Source organism: Mesocricetus auratus, unplaced genomic scaffold, assembly GCF_017639785.1.
Source record: "Mesocricetus auratus isolate SY011 unplaced genomic scaffold, BCM_Maur_2.0 Super-Scaffold_100007, whole genome shotgun sequence".
NCBI classification, from domain to species: domain Eukaryota; kingdom Metazoa; phylum Chordata; class Mammalia; order Rodentia; family Cricetidae; genus Mesocricetus; species Mesocricetus auratus.
Genome location: NW_024429191.1, coordinates 14,758,008 through 14,779,761, shown reverse-complemented (window position 1 = coordinate 14,779,761; position 21,754 = coordinate 14,758,008). Strand labels below are relative to the sequence as shown.

At 43.7% G+C, this 21,754-nt stretch overlaps 2 protein-coding genes across 3 annotated transcripts in view; one reads left to right on the top strand and one right to left on the bottom strand.

Moving 5' to 3' along the window:
- Dock2 (dedicator of cytokinesis 2) overlaps nt 1–21,754 on the top strand; it is a 409,830-nt gene that overhangs the window by 199,120 nt on the left and 188,956 nt on the right. The window lies entirely within an intron of this gene.
- Insyn2b (inhibitory synaptic factor family member 2B) overlaps nt 11,008–21,754 on the bottom strand; it is a 112,153-nt gene continuing 101,406 nt past the window's right edge. For both annotated transcript variants that reach the window (XM_040748447.1, XM_040748448.1), the window contains exon 4: nt 11,008–13,896. In XM_040748447.1, the coding sequence (XP_040604381.1) occupies nt 13,710–13,896 (187 nt within the window). In that variant the 3' untranslated portion in view covers nt 11,008–13,709. The remainder of the gene's footprint in view (nt 13,897–21,754) is intronic.

Sequence of the window (21,754 nt, the reverse complement as noted above, 5' to 3'; positions counted from 1 at the left end):
TTGCTGAGGCAATGAGTTTCTAGGGAACCACCTAACCATGCTCCAGAGTGGCTGTGCCATGCTAGATTCTAGCAGTTAAAACGGACAGGCCTAGTCCCTACATTCTTGAACTGACAACACTGCAGACTCTATCACTTCTAATAGACGTAGAACAGGTCTATTGAGACCTTTTAATTTCATCTGACCTTTTTGTTGTTTTGCTTTTTAGTCATTTTTGTTTGTAAGCTAGCCATAGCTCCTCTCTTTTGCCATATAATGTTTGAGAGGTTGTGACTGTCTGTCCAGTGGGTAATATTCTTTCTTCATGTAGTTGTTGTGAAAACTGATTCTCCATGTGATGTGAAAACTGATTCTCCATATGAGACACATTTGTGCATGTACTGTCTGCACAGAATACTCATGAATTTCTTCAACATTTTGTGACAGCCTGTGTTATCCTTAGAAGAGGCTCGGACATGAGTGTCATATGATCTGTGTCCTCCAGAAAAAAAGGAGCTCATCTCATGAGACATCTGCCATCTGCCAAGTATTCCAATGTCATGGTCCCCCACATTCACTATCCATATATTTGGGAGCTCAGGTCTTTTTGTTTTCCCCACCTGGGGCTGGAGGAATCTGTAGATTGCCCTCTTACTATTGTTTTCAGAGCCCAAGTGTCTGGCGGGGCCATCGGTTCAGGGACTGCCTTAGTACACAGTAAGCGAGTTTCTGTTGTTTCTCTTCTATATTCTAAGACCCCAGAGGGAAAGTACTGTGTTGCACTTGTCCTTTTATCCTTAGCAAAATGCCTTGTGAAGAGAGGGTGTTGAGTACACACTTAGTGGGCAAATAAAGGAACTAATGAATTATCAAAACACTCCCTAGAAAGGCTAGGGAAGCAATTCCTGTGTATTTCCTCCCAGATTGTCTTCTCTTCTAGAGAAAGTGTGCTTTCTCAATAACAGGTGCCTATATTTCAGGGAGTGAGAGGGTGATGTAAGGTTGGTCTTTTCCCAATTTTCTTTGTCTCTTAGTCAGGTCCCCGAGCCTTGTGGAGGTGCTGCTGCAAGCTAGTCTTTAGTCTTGGTAAATCATTTGCTGGCATAACTACAGTGAAGAAAGAGCTTAATTGGGAAAAATAAGAAATAGGATGAGAGGGAGCTGGGATTGACATGTGAAACAAATTTGTTTCTAACTTAAATTTTAAAAAAAGGAAAAGAAAAGAAATAGAAGGAAAACCCAAAAGGGGTTATCTTATGACAGCTTCATTTTCAGAAAAGGGCACTTTCTAGAAATTTGAAGAATAGAAAGATCTCCTTCAAAGTAAAAAAATAAAATGGTGGTGGAAAGTAATTACTCAGGGTCAAGGCCTGTCTTAGTGCCCAAGGCCCCAATTTAATTTCAAATTGAAATTTGACAAGGAGAAAATATTCCCATTCCACCCATCATTTTTAATTTTCCAGACATGATTTTTATTGGTTAGTTTCCATTGCTTGGGAATATTAAACAATCAATATTTCTGACAGACGCCATTCATGAATAATGCTTCTGAAATCCCAAGCAAGACCTTGACTGGAGGGAGGTGGCGACCACAGCATGCCTCTTTCCATGGGTTACATAGAGGCTCCTTTGGTGCAGCACATTGTAATTATCATTTGCTAGAGATGGCCACTCCTAATTTTCTGTAAATTACCTGCTTGAACAATGGATTGTTAGTGCTGACGAATGAACAAAGGAAAGTCTAGGAAAACCAAAGCCAAGGACTCAGAAGGCCTGATGCATCTCCATTTCTCATTGCCAGATTCTAATCTGTGAGATAAAAGATTTTCCACATGAATTACTGAGGAGGAGCTTGATAGTGAGAGAGATGGGTTGGTTTGGTAGAAAGGCATTTGACTAAGGGAGACAGAGACTGATCCCACAATGTCTCCACAGAGAATTAGCAAAACATAGCAGCACTGTAACATCTCTAAACCTTGGTTTGTGTTATTCCCCTAGCTTCAGAGTTGGGGGTCATAAAATAGACTGCTGCCCATGCCTACTCTTGTTGACTGATGATATCTGCCAGAAATAGTCTTGAAAATGATTGAAGGAGCTCCATGTTGGCTCAATGTGAAGAACTGAATTGATAAGTGATGTCTGTCATAACTTGAAATTGGTGAACAGTAATATAGAGAAGATATTTACACATTGACCGCAACTGTTGGTGTTTCTGTTCTGGCCTATTCTAAAATTGCTTATACAGCCAATATTCTCTTCAGTACCTCTTTGTTTCCTTTATGAAGACTGATGTGGAACCAGAAGAATGGCAAAAAAAGTTACATAATCTTTAAGATCACACATTTTACCTGGTAACTGTTCCTGTGTGAAGTGTTCCATGTTTGCATCCAATATATAAGATGCACCTTGATTTCCAGTGGCCATAAGACAGAGAAAATGCTGCCACCACCAAGTGTCTCCTTCAGAGATGTTAGCACACACAAAAAGAAAGTTTGACCCTGTGGTGTGTGAATGATGTCCTGAGTTCTAAGGCACAGAGAATTGCCATTCTGTCCAAGGCTAGAATAAATACTGCAATACTGAGAGTGGAAGTACAGGTGTAAAGTCACACAGCCAGAGGCTGTGAGGCAGGTCATGGACAACATCCTCTTCCTTCTGAGACATTATCCCACCCGAGGGCTGCAGAGCAAGGCAAACTTCCAGGCCTGTTTATCCCAGAGAGGGCTGGTCCTGCCCCCTACCTTCCCCAGGCTGGGGACAGTCACCCCACAGCAACACTCAGGCAGAGAACACATACCCACTGTCAGGAGTTCTACGAAGGAAAGCGATCTGGTAATTTTGTTGAAATTGGGATCTAGCTTTTATTTCGAGTAGTTAAAATGAGCCTCTGGGTGATATATTTTGGGCCTAATTGCCCTGCTTTTCACAGAGGAATCTGTGGAATGATTAAATAAAGGTAACTGCAGCTGGCATTCAGAGCACTTTGTTAAAAGGGAACCAAGGAGGATATCCGGAAGTCACTCCTACTCTAGTGACTCACCTAACAGGAGCCCGAGAAACCCCTGCCATGTCACCAGAGTCTAAGCTCTGACCTCACATTCTGTCCATTCTTGTGGTGCTGAGTGAGTCACTGTCACCAGAGGATGAGCCAGGGACTCCATGTGGCCTGCTCAGAAAATTGGCAAGATCATTGGTGACACACCCTCCCCCTCCACCCTATTGTTCATGGAGAGGATGCATCTGACACCCACCTAGACCTTCACTCAGCAACCCTGCTCCTTATTAAATTATAGTGTGTGCCAAGCTTTGTCATTTGTTGAGCAGATATTCGAGTGGCAGGCAAACATCTTTTACCTCACTTGGCTTGTATCAGTTACCTCTGCCATACAGAGATACAGAGAAGTTGTGTAACTTGTCTGTAAGCGCACAGCCTGCTACTAATAGAGGAGCTAAGGTCTGTTTTGGAATCCCTCCTCTTAAGTCATCTGTTGTATACTTACCCTGCTAGTATCTAAAGGTCTGCATTAGGCATCAGCCACTCTAAAGGTTCCTTAATGAGCATGTTGAACTCCCAGATGTCTCTTGCCTCAACTGTGAGAACTAATGAGATAGCCCATGTGATGTCCTTTCAGAAAACTCCAGAAAGGCTTAAAATTTGGGGTAGATTTGGATGACAAAGATGTGTTTAGAGACAGTCTTCTCAATTCTGATACTTAAATCTCAGAGCTAAAATGGGGGTGGGGAGACCCTTTGGTTTATTGGAATGTAGAGTGCATTTACTGAGGGAGGGACTAGCCAGCCAGCTTGACAGTAGAGGGGGTGACTGGGATGAGACCCTCACCCTCCAGCTATCCATTCAGTCCTTGAAGACCTCCCAGCTGAAAATGTTTTCTAACGGGCTGGGAGTGGGGTGGAACACCATCTCTCTCTACTGCCCTGCTACATCTCCTAAAAGCACACATGGCCTCCACCCTTGTCCTCCTTAGAGTTAATCTTCAACCAAAGGGGTCCACTGAAGAACTTTCTGGATGAGGGAGTATCTGTGACCCCACAATGCTGTAGGATGGAGGCCTCATTGAGTGGGACCCTCTGGGCACCTGGTACTGATCTCTGTCTTTCCCTAGTGTTTATATCCCCTCCCCCACACCTCATCAGTCCAGTGGAGCTTCTGTTTTGTTGCCCACGATGCTCCTTTCCTACTCCGGAGTTCTATCAGCAGCCACTTTGTGTGCTTGCAATACCCTTCCTCTGACAGGTGGTCTGGGTGTCCACCTGAGAACTCCTCTGCCTCACCCTGTGTCTCTGCTGGAGAGAGATAGATACACCGTGACTCACACCCATCTCCACAGGGTTCAGACCACTCACTCTATTTATGTACTCTGCTGATGTGCCTACCTCAGCACTGTCAGTGTGTTCTTTCTCCAGCAAAGCCTACCATGTTCACCACTCTATCTCTAGGAAATAATGTGGCCCTGGACCGTGAATGCTAACAAACATCTTCCTAATGAAAGAATTTTTCTGTTCTGTTTTCATACACATACAAACTATAATTCTTTTCCCTGGTACTCCAGTGTCACTGTTGCTCCCTTATGTGATGGTCAGGCCAGGAGATGCCAGTTACAGCAGGTAATGCTCTGAAGTAATAACTTTATGGGGCACTGAATGGGAAAGGGAGGATGCATCTGCAGGAGGCATGTGATAATAGCCATGTACACTCATGGAACACTTGTGTGAATAGATGGACCGTGTACCATGAGAACATAGTCAAATTCAATCCAGAATGTTAGGAAAAATTAATGTTTCCTCTTAAATAGAGGAAACTCCCTGCCAAGCATTACAACTCTAGTATGGAGGAAGCTGGAATCTGTTTTATAGTCAGCTCTGCCAGAGATCAAAGATACATGGTGAACATGTCACTCCATGTGTTTAAGAAAAGAGTTTGCTGGCTCAAAGTCACAGAGTATGTGAGCATATCCATATGTGTGTGCACATATGTGCATGTATGTGCATGGGAATTTTTGCTTATGTATGTGTGTTTATTAAGGGGAGATGAATAAGGAAGTTAAGTTACTAAAAAACACTAAAATTTATCAAGGGACCTGACTTCAAAGGTAACTCAAAGATGGCATCATTAGCTTGGGATGTCTTGGTTGCTGTCTAAGCTGGTGGTGTGAGAGAGGGACATGGGTCCTATGCTAGGACCACAGTGCTCTGATGTAGAATCTCACAGCTGAATATCAGGGAATAACTGGACAGAGACATAGACACAGACACAGACATATACATGCTGCTTATAGGACAGACATTTTTCAAGGTTGACACCATCATGGAAATGAATGTGGGTCTTGAATGTTCTGAAACCATTGATTGGGTGGACTGAACACTAAGTGGGTGTAGGACTTATTGCTTTGTTCTCTGTTGGGGTTTTCCATTTCTTAGGCATCACTTTCAGTTACCTTTCACTGTTGTAATCACATTCCTTGCACACTGGCCAGGGATTTTCTTTTTTTTTCTATCTGTGCTCCATAGTGGGCTGTGATTCCTGTGGGAAGGAGCTATGTCCTAGTACCTTTGGGGTTCCTGTCCCATGTCAAGGACTTGATGTGCAGCTTGCTCAATCCACATGTAGGGAGTGAATTATGAATTAATGGAAAGGACAAACCAATCCAAGGACAAGTGGATGATGAGATGTTTTTAAACTTCTGATTTTAAAAATCAGTGAGAAAAGGTCTATTTCATGCCAGGCTTCCCTTTAAGGATCTTCTCTCTATATAAAATTCTACAATTCTGCTCTATCCCCACAAGAGAATTCTTTTCTACAGAATGGAAAAGAGCCTGGTTCATGCCTAGAACCATTCTTGTAACCCCAAATCAGTTTCAGAGATGAGTATTTGGAGGGCATTCATTGGCGTGCCTCCTCCCTGATCTGTCTGCAGAGCAGGCTGTGCAGGGACAGTGCCCCTAGTTGGCAAATTTATGCTATTACTACCACCACCAAGGGTGTTTCCCATTTGACTTGGGGAACTTAGTCTTGGGGTTCTGCAGGACAGGTCAGCTTGGGACCTGGGGAAACTTGTATTCCAGTGGGACCATCACTGACCACACCAGGGCTGCAGCTGTCAGCACTCAGAGAGGGAACAGAGAATTTGGGAATCATTTGGTAAATGCTGGGAAATGCACTGTTATGTCATCAAATTTTAACCAAATTATCTCCGAATAGCCCAGTACCTTTTGGCTTATGTTAGTGGATCTACACAAATCTGATTTGGTGCAAGTGATTTTAAGTGTGTTCTTAAAGATTAAGACTCCACAGAATCTCTTGTCCTGTTTCTTGGCACCAGGGCCAGTCTTTCCAATGGAACGTCTGCCCCTTGGCCTTGGCTGACCATTATCTCAGCCAGGAGAGCCTAGGGCTTCATTTGAAAGATGGGGGTGGGGTGGGCAGCAGTCAGGACTGGGCCTTGGTCATATCTGTCTGTCTTCCTCAGTGTTTCCTCTCTGTTCTCCTAGCCAAATTTTCTCTTAATTCACTCAGAAGACCTTACAAAGCGTTTATGGAATCTCACATGACTTGGGAAGCCCGTGGAGGTTCCCAAAGATGGACTGACAACTCCTGTCTCCAAAGACATTGCTTCATGCTAGAGATGAGCGTGAGAGATTGCTGAAAGAAATTCCAATGTCATTTGAAAGTGACAGTGCAGTACTGTGCAGTTCTGTGGGCACTCAGGATAGAGTGACTAATACCAGAGTAGGGACAGGAGGTGATGAGAAAGTTACAAAGGAGACGATGTTTAATCTGGGGCTTGCTGCTGTCATGGTAGTTTTAAGCGCCCTGGCTCCCAAGTTTGGCAGATTGTAAAAGAACTCTATCCTCGCCACTACCGCCCTGCTATCTTGGGCTTTGACAAATTGTTCCTCTGTCCTCAAGCCTCCATTCATTCTGCGGGAAAGTGGCAATCGTCCATCATAAATACCTGGTGGGAAAATTTGAGGAGCAAATGTGACAAGAGCAGTGATGCACTGGTGATCATCCACTGTCACCTCAAGGAAACAGAGAGCTTATAATTACTGGTTTGTTGTTGTTGTTTGGTTGGTTGGTTTTGATTTGATTTGACATAGAGTCTTACTATATAGCCCAGACTGGCCTGAAGCGTGTTATCTTCCTGCTTCAGTTTCACAAGTGCTGATATTTCAGGCATCTGCTACTTATCATCATTATGAATATAATAGTGCAAGCCCATCTTTTATTCTCCATCGAAGTGCACATTACTCCCGGTGGTAGATGGGTGATGGATGTTCCAGGCAGAGAAGAGAAGATGCAGCCACAGATATTTAACACCCTGTGATACTTGAGGGGGTCAGTGAAATAGGGAGGGGGAAGGGAGCTAGCAAGAGGTTAGGGAAGAAACATTAACTTGGAGTCCAGTTGTGAGCCTTGTTTACTGTGGAAGTGAGTCTCTGTCCTCTGGGGCGGTGGGGGTGCAGTTAGAGGCACAAGAATCAGGGGATTGAATTGGACAGCCATCTATCTCAAAAGGGTCTTCCAGGAAGCCACACAGTGGGGGAAAGATGATGGACAGAGCCCCAGGAGTATTTATATCTTCAACTTCAGATCAAAGGACAGTGGTGTAACATTCAGGTAGAGCAAATCCAAGAATGACTTCTGCTTGTTGTGGGGCAGCCTTGCTTAGACCAGATACCTGGTGAGGTCAGGGCTTCATGTACAATTTCTCAGTGCCCTTAGCGGCAGTCACGACACAGAGAAGAGGCGTAGTAACTGCACTGATGATGCGTGACTCTTCAAACGCAGGGGTACCTATTAGTGGAGGAACGACAAAGAACTAACCCCGCAAATGGTAGTCAGACCACTAGTCTGGATTTATAAATATTGATGTTTTGAGTCAAATTTTGATTTTACACTCTTTTAATCCTAAAACTCAAACCATTGGAGATATAATATTTTTATTTGAAAACAATTTTCAACAGAGGACAATAACAAGTAACTCTAAGAGCCTTCTGTCATTTGTGTCTGATATATGCCTGGGAAGGGAGTGGAGTTCAGTTATTTGGCATGCTCCATGGCAAGGCTGTGGGAACCACTCTGGAGTCCAGCAATTAAAATACATCCATTGGTTTGGTACACTCAAAAGAAAGCTGCTTCCCCCCGCCCTGAAACCAGGTGTCATAATATTGAGTGTGCTACCTGGGCAACCAGGCTAGTGTGCCAAGTAGAGGTCACTGGGCTAGCTAGTGGTCTACAAAATGTATATTTAGGTTCTGTCAAGAAGAAAATAATGGGTTTCATTTGAATAAAATTTAATAGACTTATGGATTCTGAGTTTTTGAAAAGCTTTCATGATAATAAAGCTTTTATTTGTTTGGGAGCCAATAATCCTTTGGTGTGATGTTATTGTCTTTTTTACTTTAATCATGGTTGAAGCCAAGGCAAAATGTTTCGCCTAAAATGCTCTTTGAGTAGACAGCCCCTGTCAGTTTTAAATTGCATTGTGTCTGAAATGGACTAGGTCACGTGTAATAAATGCTGGCATTTTAATAGCAACATTACAGCAAAAATAGTTAACAATCTGCTTTAATTTCAAAACTCATTTTCTCTCTCACTCAGTTGGGCAGTATCTTGGTAAAATGTGCAGAATGCATTCGGATTTAATTATGATGGCAATTTATTCTGAAACAAGGTTAAGTGGGGGCTGTCAATAAAGGTGCAGGGTGAGGACAGTTGTGTCCTGCTGCTCCTAAGTCCTGAATGTCAGGCAGACCATAGAAGAGTTGAAGGCTTTGGGCAGTGTTCCTTGCTAAAGCCTCCAACTCGATGGGTACAGATACTGAGGCTGGGTACCAGCACTGCTCCATCCTTTGTGAGTACCCACCCTTTGGGCAGGGGTAGGCAGAGCTTGAGAGTTAGTGTCTCCTTCACTGGATCCTATTTACTAATTAACTTGTCCCTTCAACACCTATCTAAGGCCCACTGTGGTGAGTGTTGGGTATGCACCAGGCAACTGACAATAAGCAAGTTTCCTTCCCCGGGAGCATTATAGAGGCAAGCACATTCACTAAAGAATGATGTTGACATATGTTCAAGGACAGATGTGTCATGGACTTTGAGGGCAAGGCCCTGGTGTGGGTAAATGATGAGACAAACATTGGGTGTGGTTTGTGATCATGGTGGTGGCTGGTTGGGATGTCATTACCTGTTGTCAGAAACTGGGCAGACAGGGGTGTAGTGTGGTAAGTGTGTTCTAGGCAGGAAGAAGAACTCTAGCAGACACATTGGGGGATGTCACTGTGGTGAAAGGCATTAAGACACCTGTCATGGAGAAGCTGTCTGACCTGGAGGGAGAACCAAGCTCTGTGGTGTCTGAAGGTACATTTCTGCTTTTTGTGGGATGAGAGCTCCATAGAAGGCAGGAAGAAATCCTGAACTTGTGAAGCTTTGGGTTTGGGGTAGTATCACATGGTCATTAGGTATTTTGGGCTATCAGTTGTTTTAAGGGAGATGGGAACAAATTGAGATGTAAGTACTTAAAAGGTGATTATGATCATTAAGTTGGTCAAATACAGGTTATAGCAAACAGTCAGCACTGAATTTGGATGTGTTCCCCAGTCCTTTCCTGTTTGATTGGAGTAACTTTCATAAAACATCTTTGTGGTTTGGAACTTAAAATCAGATGTATTTTTAGCATCCAGCAAGTTGCCCAGAGTGTCCTAAAATTAGAACCTTTTCAAGTAAAGATCATGCCACGGACTCTTCTCAGTGGACAAAGGTAAGAACAGACTTGAGGTCTAATGTGAGTGATGGGTGGCATGGGCTGGCATGTCACATGTTGCACACTAACATTGGTGCTCCCATGGCCCATTTCCCCAGTTTAGTAGTCATACCTTGATGTTTCATGCTGCATATAGAAAGATCTGTCTCTCCAAGGTTTCCCACATCTGGGAATTTGATGCCATGGCACAGCTTTCCTTCTTCTTTCCTCAGAACGCTGTGCTGGGGATGATGGCTGACCTGTTCTTCTGAGTCATTGAACACAATTACTTAGCATACATTGCCCTGCTTGCTGCAGTTTTGATAAGTCAGAATGAGTTGGTTCCTTACCTTAAGAGGGTCTCAAACCCTCATCCGATACCAACTGCTCCCTTGTGGAAGCCCCTGCCCTTCTTCCTCCCAACTTATTGTCATGGGCAATCGAATGAATGGGTATTTACTGCACTATTTAGGCTTTCTTTGCTTAATTGCCAGGGTGTCCTCTTAAATTTGGGGGCTCTGGACAGGGTCACTCAGGGAAAGAATGCTGTCATACCCAGGACTTTTGCTTCCATGTCCAGAGTGTTGCTTTGCTTTTATTTCCTTCAAACTGGCATTTTCCAGAGTGGGAGGTTCACCCTCCAGATAGGAACAAGTCTCCAGTGATACAACAGCACAAATGCTGACTCTCGTGATGAGAAAGGTCCTTTCCTTTCAATTGTCTCTCTCTCTGACTAATCAAAGAGAGCACAACATGAGTTTGGTGTTAACATCCCATTAGAACACATTGAATATTTACCAATAACTTTTCCACAACTGAACCGGTCTTATGCTTAGATCCCTCAACCTTCAAAAGCAAGAGTTCATTTGAATTTAATCAAACTACTATTTCATGTTTTTTTCCCTCGGTATTGGCAATCCAAAGATGCCCTTTAAGGGAAACTGTTCATCAGAAAGTAATTAAAGAGAAATATTAAACAAGGTAGAGTCAGGTGTCTGTGTACAAAGATAAACCACGAATGAGATGGGTACCCCTTTGAATGTAGCTGGGAATGTCTCCTTGGTTCAGGTCACCCCCCTGTGGTCAGGATGCAAGGCATCTGTGATTGCTGTCACAGGCACTTCAGGATCGGTTCTCTGTTTATAAACAAGCAATATGTGAAGCATTATAACTATCTTTGCCTATGGGATTATTAAGGCTTTTTTTTTTAAGTTAAAATTTCACGACTCAGTTCAACCCACACTAATAATGGAGTCTTAAGACCTAGGAAAAATACTTAAGTTTATTGCAAAAGATAATATCCCATTTAAAACAGTTTAGAAATTTACAAAACCTTACAGTGATACATTGTCTTCAAGAAGGCGCTCTATAGATGAGCTGGCGTTAAGTTCCAGGGATAGTGTTATAACTATAGAGGGAACAGCTACATTAAACCCCTGCAATTTAAACAAATGAATCAATCCCTTTCATTTCATAAAAGTAATTTTTGCTAAATTAATCTCTTTCCATAAAACCATATAATCTCAGTATAACATTTCTGTAGATTATCATATTACACACTATTTTACAAAGAAGCAGTGGTACTCAACACAAGTAGCAGAGCATAGAGTTTTGGTATATATGTGTATGTTTTTTATTTAATGCAGATGAGCCTTTCTGTTCAGCAGGCTGATATTTGTCAAATCCTTTTCCCACATACTCATTTTTGAGGATTCAATTATCAGAAGGAACCTCCTCCTCTCCAGGTGCAGGTTAGTGGCCTAAGCAATGCAATGTGGTGTTGTGCTTTGGTTTAGAATCATCACATACTCTTTGTTGGTTTTATTTCTGGAGATGTCAACATTTTCCAATCCTAATTTCATCTCATTAAGTTCAGAGTTGATGCAAGATCCCTATCTCACATGTGTGTGTAAAAACATGAGCTACTCCAGTCATCTCATCTTTCCAGGCTAACCAGGAAAAAAGGCTACAGCTAGCTCTCAGTTTGTGCTCCCTGGCTGTCAGAAGATACACAGAACTTAGGAAACGGGAGGGGTAGCCATTCTTCTCCCCTGTCAAGAAAGGACACAATCACACCACTTTCTCCAGGTTAGTGGCATAGGCTATTCTATTGCCTGGATCTCTAAATCTAAGTGCAAGAATATTTTCATTCTAGCCTGGTGCTGCAGAATATAAACTCATTTGAAATTAATGTAAGCAAAACAAATTAAGATGGAAGCACCACTACAAGATAAAATTACATAAGAGATCCCAAATGATTTTGCTTTATTGGATTATCCTCTGTACTGTGCCCCCCCCAATTGCTGGGACCAACTGAGAGTTGAGTGTGTGGATACAGAAAGAAAGATCTGTGGCTTTTGGCCAGTGGTAACATATCTAATTGAAATGTGGTTTCTTGAGCATGACAAGTGTATTCATCTTAATTCTAACTTGACGTTATATATTCTGGTCTCACTTTGTGGGTTTAAACATTACACTAGAAACAGAGAAAGAACATCTCGAATGACATCCTAAGTCTTAAATAGTACAAGCCAAGATTCCTTGCCAAATTTCCCTCACTCTCCCTGAAATAGCTTTTTCACTCCAGCACTGTGACAGGGGAAGTGAAATTGTTGGGGCGGTTTGCTCAATTAGTCTCAATTTGCAGTGGGGTACGCACATCCCACGTGCATGGTAGAGACTCACTCAGACACCAGGTCTTTGGCAAGGGGGGCGCGTTTATACAATGCTTTCTTCATTTAGGTGTGGCTCATCTTTCTGGCAGTGTCAGTCCAATCATAGGCTGGCAGGATACTGGATTTAATGCAAAGGAATCCAAGCCTTGCCTCCTACTCAGCCCAAGTATGTAGCAATTACTTAATTACATTGCTTTAGGAGTTTGCTCGGCATGCAAGCTTTACTGGACATCCATGGGCAGAGGTCTTGTCAATAGACTGAGCCAGATCTTACAGAATTCAAACTTGGTGGAGGAAGGGACTTTAATCTGTATTCTCAGTCGCAATTCATCCTCGATCAGGTGACTACAGCCTGGCTACCAGGAAGGGAAACTGTAGAGTAGTATGTTTGGGCCTATCTACATGGTTGCCACAAGGAGGCATGGATGAGAAAAAGTGCTGTACCTAGCTCAGTCTTATTAATGTTGCTTGATAATATATACTGACATACGGGTGGCCGAGTCTTGGGACCTTTCATGTTACAGGTAAATGAATGGTGAGATACTAAAGTTAAAGACCCTCTCATTTACATCCCTCTTGCCTTACAGAGACATATGATAGTGAAGTGGCCCCAGAAAGACTACAGCTGTGAAAGTCCCTTGAGTTCCAGTCGCATAGAACAATCACACAACAGGTGCCTAATACTCGTGTGCAACCTTACTTTGCCCCACCCTGCACAGCCCAAACTTTACAAGAAGACAGCTCCTTGATTTGAGCTCTAGCAGGACAACTTAATACATCAGGGCAACCAGGCATTGTTAGGACCTGCTCACTTCTCTTGTGCTTTTGTGTGATAAATCCTAGAACCCTGCTAGTTTATTGTGGGATATTTTCTAGGAGGCCTGCTTATAACCCTTGTCTTTCTGCAGTGCATGGCACACACTTACTTCCGTTTCTTTGGGGTTGATGAACTTGGGGTGGGAAGCAAATGCTTGCTGTTGTGGAAGTGTTGGGAGCGCAGAGGAGATTTGCTTACGGTGGGAATCTGAACTTAGCAGACAAAGATGAGGCCTTGCTCTGTGTGGCAGGCAGCTCAACAAGCGGCCACACAAGTGTCCACAAAATCCTCAGCGAGCAGTGGCACATACTCAGGTAAGGTTGGTGACCAGGTGTCCAACAGTGTACCAGCTCTGAGGCACTCCCATGTCACAAGTCAAGGGATCTCAGCCTGGGCTTCTGGAGAGGAGAAGGGAGGCCTTGAGGGCAGGGCATCCCCCATCTCAGGAAGGAATGTGGGACCCCCCCAATCCTCTCATATCCACCAGAAGCATTTCTTCTTCACCTTCTTGCTTTTCCTCCGTAAATCCTGTTTCTCAGGGACTGGGGCTTCTGCTGGAGACTTGGGTGGGGAAGGTGCTTCCTCCGCTGGTTCTGCCTCCTCCAGGTTCTGGAGGACCTCATGGAACCTGCCTTCCTGTTGCCGGAAGTCATACTCCACACTGGAAGACAGAGCAGAAGGAAGGAGAGTGGCTTCAGAATGACACACACTGATGTTAGTTAGCATCCTGTTTCCCAGAGCACACATGAGCAGAACCTTGGGATCCAGTACTGTGTCACTAGGGAGCGAGTGCCTGTGTGACCTTGGGAGAGTTGAGTCATCTCCCAGAGTCTCCAATTCCTCACTATTGAATTATAATTTAATGATGCCTCATGGGGACATTGTCAAGTAAATGAAGCTCAAAGCACCTCAGCACCCAGTAAATACTGGGTTTAGCTTCGTTTTCATCTTTGTTTAGTGATCGTCATTACAAATGCTTACTTTTTGACAGTATTCATGAAAACTAATTTATTAACATGTAAACAATATAAAGGCACACATAATCAAACTGAGCTCAGTTCCCTCATCTGTAAAGCAGAAATAATAATGCCATCTAACATTAATACTTTCTTTGAAATCAATATGTGCAAAGTAAGATGATGTCAGAGACATGCCCAGAGCAGTGCCTGGCATACTATAATCCTTCTGCATATGTTAGCTCTTATTTCTGCGTTAGAACCGTTATTACCATGATTACCACTGATACACTATACTCTTTGGATTATCTCTCAGTAATCTGTTTTAGAGAGCCTCACATATAAGGCTTACCTTCCAGCATTCCTCCATACAGAGAGACTGATACACTTCTCTGTGAGTAGATTCCTTCTCCTTTCTCCAGTTTTATATATGCATTTGGAGTCATCAATGTACAGTCTATTTCATTGGTAGAGTGATGACTACTGCAAAGGTTTGTGAGGGAAACAGTAGGTCATATGGCACCAAGATGCCTAGAAGCCCCAGGAGTGTGGAGGCAGCAAAGAACCTGGGCCAAGGGAAGGAGCCTGCTGTCCCCTCAGGCTCTTAGTGCCCAGAGAGGTGGTAAACATGTGTTAGGGACCCTTTTCCTTCTTCCTCACTCTGCTTAGCTTCTCCTGAACCCAGAAAGCTGTGCTAGGACGAATGAAACTTGTTAGGCTACCCTGCCCAGCCTGTGTCTTTGGCTGTTCACTTCCTTTCCACTCTTGGGTGCATTTCAGTGCTAGGTGCTTGTCACATGTGTCCTCAGAAGGTCCTCAGCTGAGAAGCTAACATGGGAGAGTTAGAAAATGGCAGAAACACAGTCATAAAAACAGAGCATGCCCTTTGTTTAGCTGGGGGTGAATGAAACTCTGTGTAAGGAAGACAAAAGACCCCACATGGCTCTGTGATGCAGTGTGAGTGCTACCTGCTCTTGTCTGTGATACCCGTGTCACTTCCCAGAGCTTAAGATCACAGTTAGCACTGCTGTAGACGTAAATCACTATTGTCACATGTGAGAAAGGAAGCCCAGAATGCAACATTGTCCTGAGCATTCTGAAATGGAAGAGACAGAAAGGCAGAGTGTCCTGTTGTGTAGCCAGCAGGAAGAGGTGTCAATAACCTTTCTCCAGATTCTCCTCTCCTTTTTGGACATCCTTGTCTTCCTGCTACTCTCTGGTTCTCTCTACAGGGACATACTCCTGGCAGGTTGACTTACATAATGGATGGAACACAGATTGTGTTTTTCAAACAAAGCTCCAGAGTATATCAACTGCAAGTCATTTCCCCATTCTTAAGTAGCAGAGTGGCCCTCTGCTAAAGAAGTATTATTCCCACCCCCGGTATCACAGGCAAGGGTAGAAAACAGGTGCATGTTAAATGTGCAACACAGATTAGGCACCACATGTTCACTCTGGCATTCAACCAAGATTGATTAAGTATTGTCCATATGCCAGATCCTTCTCTAGATGCTGAGAAAGGAGTGACAGATAGATGAAATGTCTGGCCAGTTAGCACCAGCATTGCTGGATCAGTAACTTTGTGTCCCTAGTAAATTATACCCTACATCATCAACAATTTAAGACCTTCTAGCCAAAGTGCCTTCAGAGACATCTAAAAACCACACCTTGAGTCTCATCCTCCCACTATTGCCCAATATTGCACCCTAGTTTGTCTTGGGTGATAGAGCAGCTTCCAGTCAACATCACCTGTACCTGCTTCTCTCCTGAGGAAACTTGGGAGATAGATACAGAGGCTAGAAACCATTATCTCAGGCAACTGCTGCATTGCACTGAGAAAGGAGTTTATGGCAGCAAGTTGCAAGTTCTTATTCTCAGCCTCTGTGCCACTGGAGGCATGCATGCTTGGTTGATAAGAAACAGTCATATTCACAGTTCTTTTAGCTCCTGAAACAGCTATGCATTACTACTGTGGCAGAAAACAATCTTTATTATAGAATATAAGATGGAGCCAAAGGAAACGAGTAATACCTGCTCATGCTAAGACTCCATGCTATCTGGTACAGAACATCCCATTGACCCACCCACCCATCCATCCACACATCTACCATCCATCCATCCATACATGCATACATCCACCTCTCCATCCATCCACCCATCCATTCGAATATCCACTGCCCATCCATCCATCCACCCACCTACCCATCCATTCACCCACACATCAACCCAGCCAGCCAGCCAGCCAGCCAGCCAGCCAGCCAGCCAGCCAGCCAGCCACTCTAGTGCTGAAGTCCAGTGGCTTGGCTAGTCAGATAGGGACACTACCTCTGCTTCCCAGAGTTTAAGACAGGTGATCCAACCATGCTTCCCAATTCTCAAGTATCCCTTCATTCCAGGTCTTTGCCCATGTGTTCCAAATCAAGTTATCTGAGTATGCATGTACAACTGGCTGCTTTTCTCTCCTTCTGTGTGAAGTTTCTGACTGCCTAATCCAAAGCAAACCAGCAATAATGAACTGCTAACATTTCCCAGTATTTACAAATATCTCTAAACCTACTAGGAAACACGTTTCTGAGCGAGTTTAATCATGTGCCCAGAAGTGGCAGACCTGGGAAGGAAATAGCTAGAAGACAGAATGTAAACTCTGTCTCCTCTTCTTGACTTGAAGTGCTACCCATCACAGAGGCGGAAGCAAAAGGCTTTTGAGTTGAGTGCTCCTGGGTTTGAACTGAGGCTGCATCCTCTCTTGGTTGGCTGACCTTGGACAACTTTCTTTTTTCCCCAGGACTCAGCTGTATGTGGGAGTTACAATAACAACCTTACCACGGGATAGTCATGCTGATGGGAGGCAGGTGTGATCACGCTGTGCTACCTACCTACCTCCATGGGGCACAATCTCCACCCACTCTGCTCTTCTTCACTGGGTGCTCTGTCTTCATCTCTTAGGGACAAATGCCTCACCTCCTCACCTGCACCTCCAGTGCTTCAGACCTTGTATACCTTGCTCATCACTCCTTCCCTCATGTACATTCAGGGAAGAATGCATCGTTATGTTTCTATGGAAACACAGCAGGGTTCCATTATAATCAGTAGGATTTAGGGAGCTGCCCCTCCCCCATGTGTCTCTCCCCACTGGTCTTGACAGTTTAAAGGGGATTGAAAGTGACTTTCATTTCAAGGTCAAGCAAATAGCAGAGTATTGAGAAGTGTGTGTGCTTTGGAAAGAAATTGATTAATGTTTTTTAGGCCAAAGCAATTTATTAACATAAAGGAACATTGTCACTTTTCTTCTTATTCACCCTTTTGACAAACTACTGTTTAGTTTAGAGAGGGAGGGAGGGAGGGCATTTTGCCTTGGTGGCAGCTGGCTCATAAATGGGGAGGGGCCGTCCTGCCTCCCTCATCTGCCTTTCCTCTCAAAGCTGAGTAGACAAGAAGAGATGACAGCCAGGACCATGTTCATCAACCCCTTGGGAAGAGGAATAAATTGGCAACTTAGTTGTTTGTAAATTCTAGGGATGAACTCCCATGTTTGAGGTTTGGTCTCGGGTCTGAGTAGAGCACTAACAACCTTGATAGCCCTACCCTCCTTCCTGCCTTCCTCTTGTCCTTCCACACCTCACTCCTATACCGTCACTATTGAAGTCCTCCACCTATGCTCCTTCTATTCCATTTAGAATCCTAAAACGAAAGCTGAACATCTCCAATCTAGTTTGGGCAGATTCCAGGAACTGGGAGCAATAAATATTAGGCAAGAATGTGTTACAATGTTGCATCCAGAACTGGAAGCACTATGATAGCCTAGATCTGTCAAGATGTGTGAAGGTCATCCTCTGGGGGATGTTTCCTCAGTTCCTGGGGAGCCTTGGTGCCCTTGACATCCAAGGACAAGTCCAGGCATGCTGCCTCAGTGCATTTAAAGTTGTGGGTCAGATAACTTTTCTAGCTCCCACTATCATGGTGGATGCAAAGCAGAAATATGTTCTAGGAAGCAGAGGGAAACCTGTGCTATGGTTTACCTGGTTGAAGTTACAGTAAGGTAAAGAGATGGCTCAGTGGTTACTAACACACACTGCACTTGCAGAGGACTTGAGTTCAGTTCCCAGGTGGAGCAGCTCACAACCACCTGTCTATCTCCAACTTAGAGGGTCCAATGTCGTCTTCTGGCAACCAAGGGCTACCGCACCCCCACACAGAAACACACACACTTAAAAATAAATATTGGAAAAATGTATAAATGCATGACAAAATAACACCTCTAGGCTCCTGATGACCCTGGATGGGTAAGCAGAAATTGGGAAAGCAAAAATAAAGTACAATTTTCAGAACAGAGAGCATCATTATAAGATGAAACATTCAAAAATGAAACAAATTCATAGAACCAAATTAAGAAAGATTGGAAATTGGGGTAGGGGGACTCCTGCTTTTATATAACATCTTTAGCTTTACAAAACTTCAGATACGTATTTTTATTTTATTATTAGACTGTCCTGGGAAGATGGAAGAAAGTTAAGTCCACTTATCTGATAAGCAAGTTAGCAAAGAGAAATCATACTGGGAGCTATGATCAGACCTAAATCTAAACTTTGTGTCTAAGTCTAAGATTTTTATAAGAGCAAATTCTGTATAGTAGGTGGATTAAGCAACAGAGAAGCATTTCTCATTCTGAAGGGCTGGAACATCCAAGGTCAAAGCATTACAGATTTGGTGTCTAGTGAGGTCCTGCTTCCTGGTTCATAAATGCCCATCTTCTCCCTGTGTCTTTAAAGGACGCAAGGGCCCAGCAAACTTTCTAGCGTCTTTTCTACAGGGACACCATTCTCATTCATGAAGGTTGTACTCTCCTGATCCAGTCATCTCCCACTTTCAAATTGCCATGAAATGTGACAGTAAGATTTAACATATGGATTCCAGAAGGCACAGATATCTAGCCCATAGCATCTACCTGACTTCCTGATTTCTTACTTCTTTGTTCTTTATCTCTAAAGAGGGAATATTTCCACATGAGGCTCATGCTCTGAGGAGAAGCAGCAATGAGTACCTTGATCCTGTTATATTTGTATATATAGTAATTTAAATGTAAAATAATAATAATAATAGAAACAACTATCGTTTATGGAGTTAACCATATGACATATGACAAGATAGCATTCCCTATCATAATTCTCATAATACCATGAGATAAGCAATATTATTTTCATTTACCAATTGAAGAAACTGGGGAATGTTCTTCCAGTGACTTGGGCCATGACTCTAATTGTAAAGATTATGCACCAGCATACACACTACGCTGAAGGAACACAGTTCCTTGTACCCATGTGAGAGCTGGGTGCCAGGAGGTGTGTAGATGTGGGATAGGGTGCAAGCAGAGACCTAGGTCTCCTGTGTGACCCCACAATCATCTGTGGAACAAGACTCCAGCTGGGCTGGGCCATGAGGGTGGTCCCTACACCCTCCTGACCTCTTATCTGGCAATATCTTTCCTATGTTTCAAAAACACCTTGATAGTGAGGCAGTGTACCCAGAAAAGATGGTCCCCATTAGTGGACAATTTAGTTAAAATTATATATGGGCTCAGCTGTTATTAGTCTGCATCTTGGGTCTTGGCTACTAATGTCCCTCCCCAGAGTGGCCCTTGGCACTCTCTTCTTAGAAAGTGTCTTCAGTCTACACTGAGAGCAAGTTGGACACAAGAGCATTTTCCTGGAGACAGAAAACTCCAGATGCAGCTCTGTTCCTTTCTTACCTCTCCTGGGAGCACACTGTAGTCCCTCTCTGCCCTCATGTGATTTAGGCTCCTGCAGCTTTCCTTTTCAGAGAATCAGCTGTGGGAATCCATGGGTCTAGAGAGGGCAGTTTGCCCTCGGGAGGGCAAATCATATCACTTTACGGGAACAATCAGAATTTGGGGAAATAGCCTTAGTGTGTATTCCCCCCCCCCAAACACCACCACCGATCCAAGGGGTAGTGTTCTTCAAACTTTCCATGACTTTTTTCTTTATTAATTATGGGTTATAAGTTTGGGCACCACAACTTGGAACCATTTTCAACTCTCAAACATAGGCCTTCTCCTGCGGCATCTATCTGCTGATGAGTCCTCAGGGGATCACAGAATATTCTCTGGGCACACAGGAAAACTCTAGAGCCAAGCTGTAGAGCCATATAGACGCCCCCATGATGAGAAACTTTCTAAGCTCTCTGAAAGGATGGGCCATTTCTCAGAAATGTAGCACAGGTATTAACTGATGAAACAAGGTCAAAAGGAACCAGGAGACAGGAAAGCCTTCTGCAAGTGGGGACGAATGTTTGAGCCTAACTCGTTTAACTAGGTTCTTGGGCCTCAACATCTCCAAGGCTCAATTTCCTTATCTTCACAATGGGAATGATAATCCTGCCATCTGGCTTTTAAATGAGATGACTCACCCATGCACAATTTTTATTTAGCAAAAACACCTGGCATGGTGACTTGTTTAATGGATGTTAATGATTTCTCTATGAACTTGACAAAGAAGTAAAGGCTCAGTTACAGTGTTGTCATTTGTGGCCTGTGTCCCTGCAGCACCCTCTTGTTATTCCTGTGTGATACTCAATGTGCTTGACTCCATATTTATGGCATGTTTTAGCCTCTTTAGCTATTAATGCATTAAAGTAGGTTTCACTTTTTATTGCAGATAAATTGCTGTTGCTGTAAATCTTCCTCCTTTCCCCTTAGACTCTTAGAGAAAGAGAAGCTACCAAAGGAGGCAGGGAGTGGGGACAAATAAATGACTTGGATATCAACCTGTCAGCCTCTGAGAAATTGCCACCTGTACCCCAATGAGAGTATTTAAGCAATGCTTGTGGCCAGTAGCTGTTGATGCTAGATGACATCCATGGTCATATTCATATTGAGATAGTGTGGTCCAGCCTATACTGGAGTTTACGAGGGCTATAGATGCACTTGTAATTACTAGAAAGGACAACTCTGCTGTGTGCTTTAGAAATGCCCCCCACCCCCTCCCCCTGCCCGCAGATATCATTACTGTCCAGAGAGTAGAAGACTGTGCTTCTGTTTACCTGTTTCCATGCTGGGAGAGCATGAGCAACAGACAAAAGGAAAAACAAAACTAAATAATTTAAGGGAAGCATCGGTTGCTAAACCCACAGCGCTGAAGCATACTGCAGTTTCTAGAGAAATGTCTTTTTCTCAGATTAGGTAAGAGCTTTAAGTGGCAGGCAAGATGGGGGCCCAGTGGCCAAATAGCTTAACGACGGAAAGAAACTTAAGGAGGGGCTCAGGACATTACCTCTGGCAGCTCACTGGCTTTCCCAGGCTCTTTTTGCTCTCTTTGCTTAGTCTGTAAAAGGAAGGCCTCAATTTCTCCCCCTGCAGGGTGCACAGCTGTGAGGCTGTGACCTATGTCCCAGGGAGTCTCTTTGTCATGTACTGTCACTATCAAAACCAAGAGGAGAAAGGCCCCTGGAAAGAGAGTGCTAGGTACAAAGGAAAGCTCCTGCAGGGGACCTCCTTTTGAATATCTGCCCGCTTCTAAGTGTGCTTTAGAAGGGTTTTACCAGTGGAGA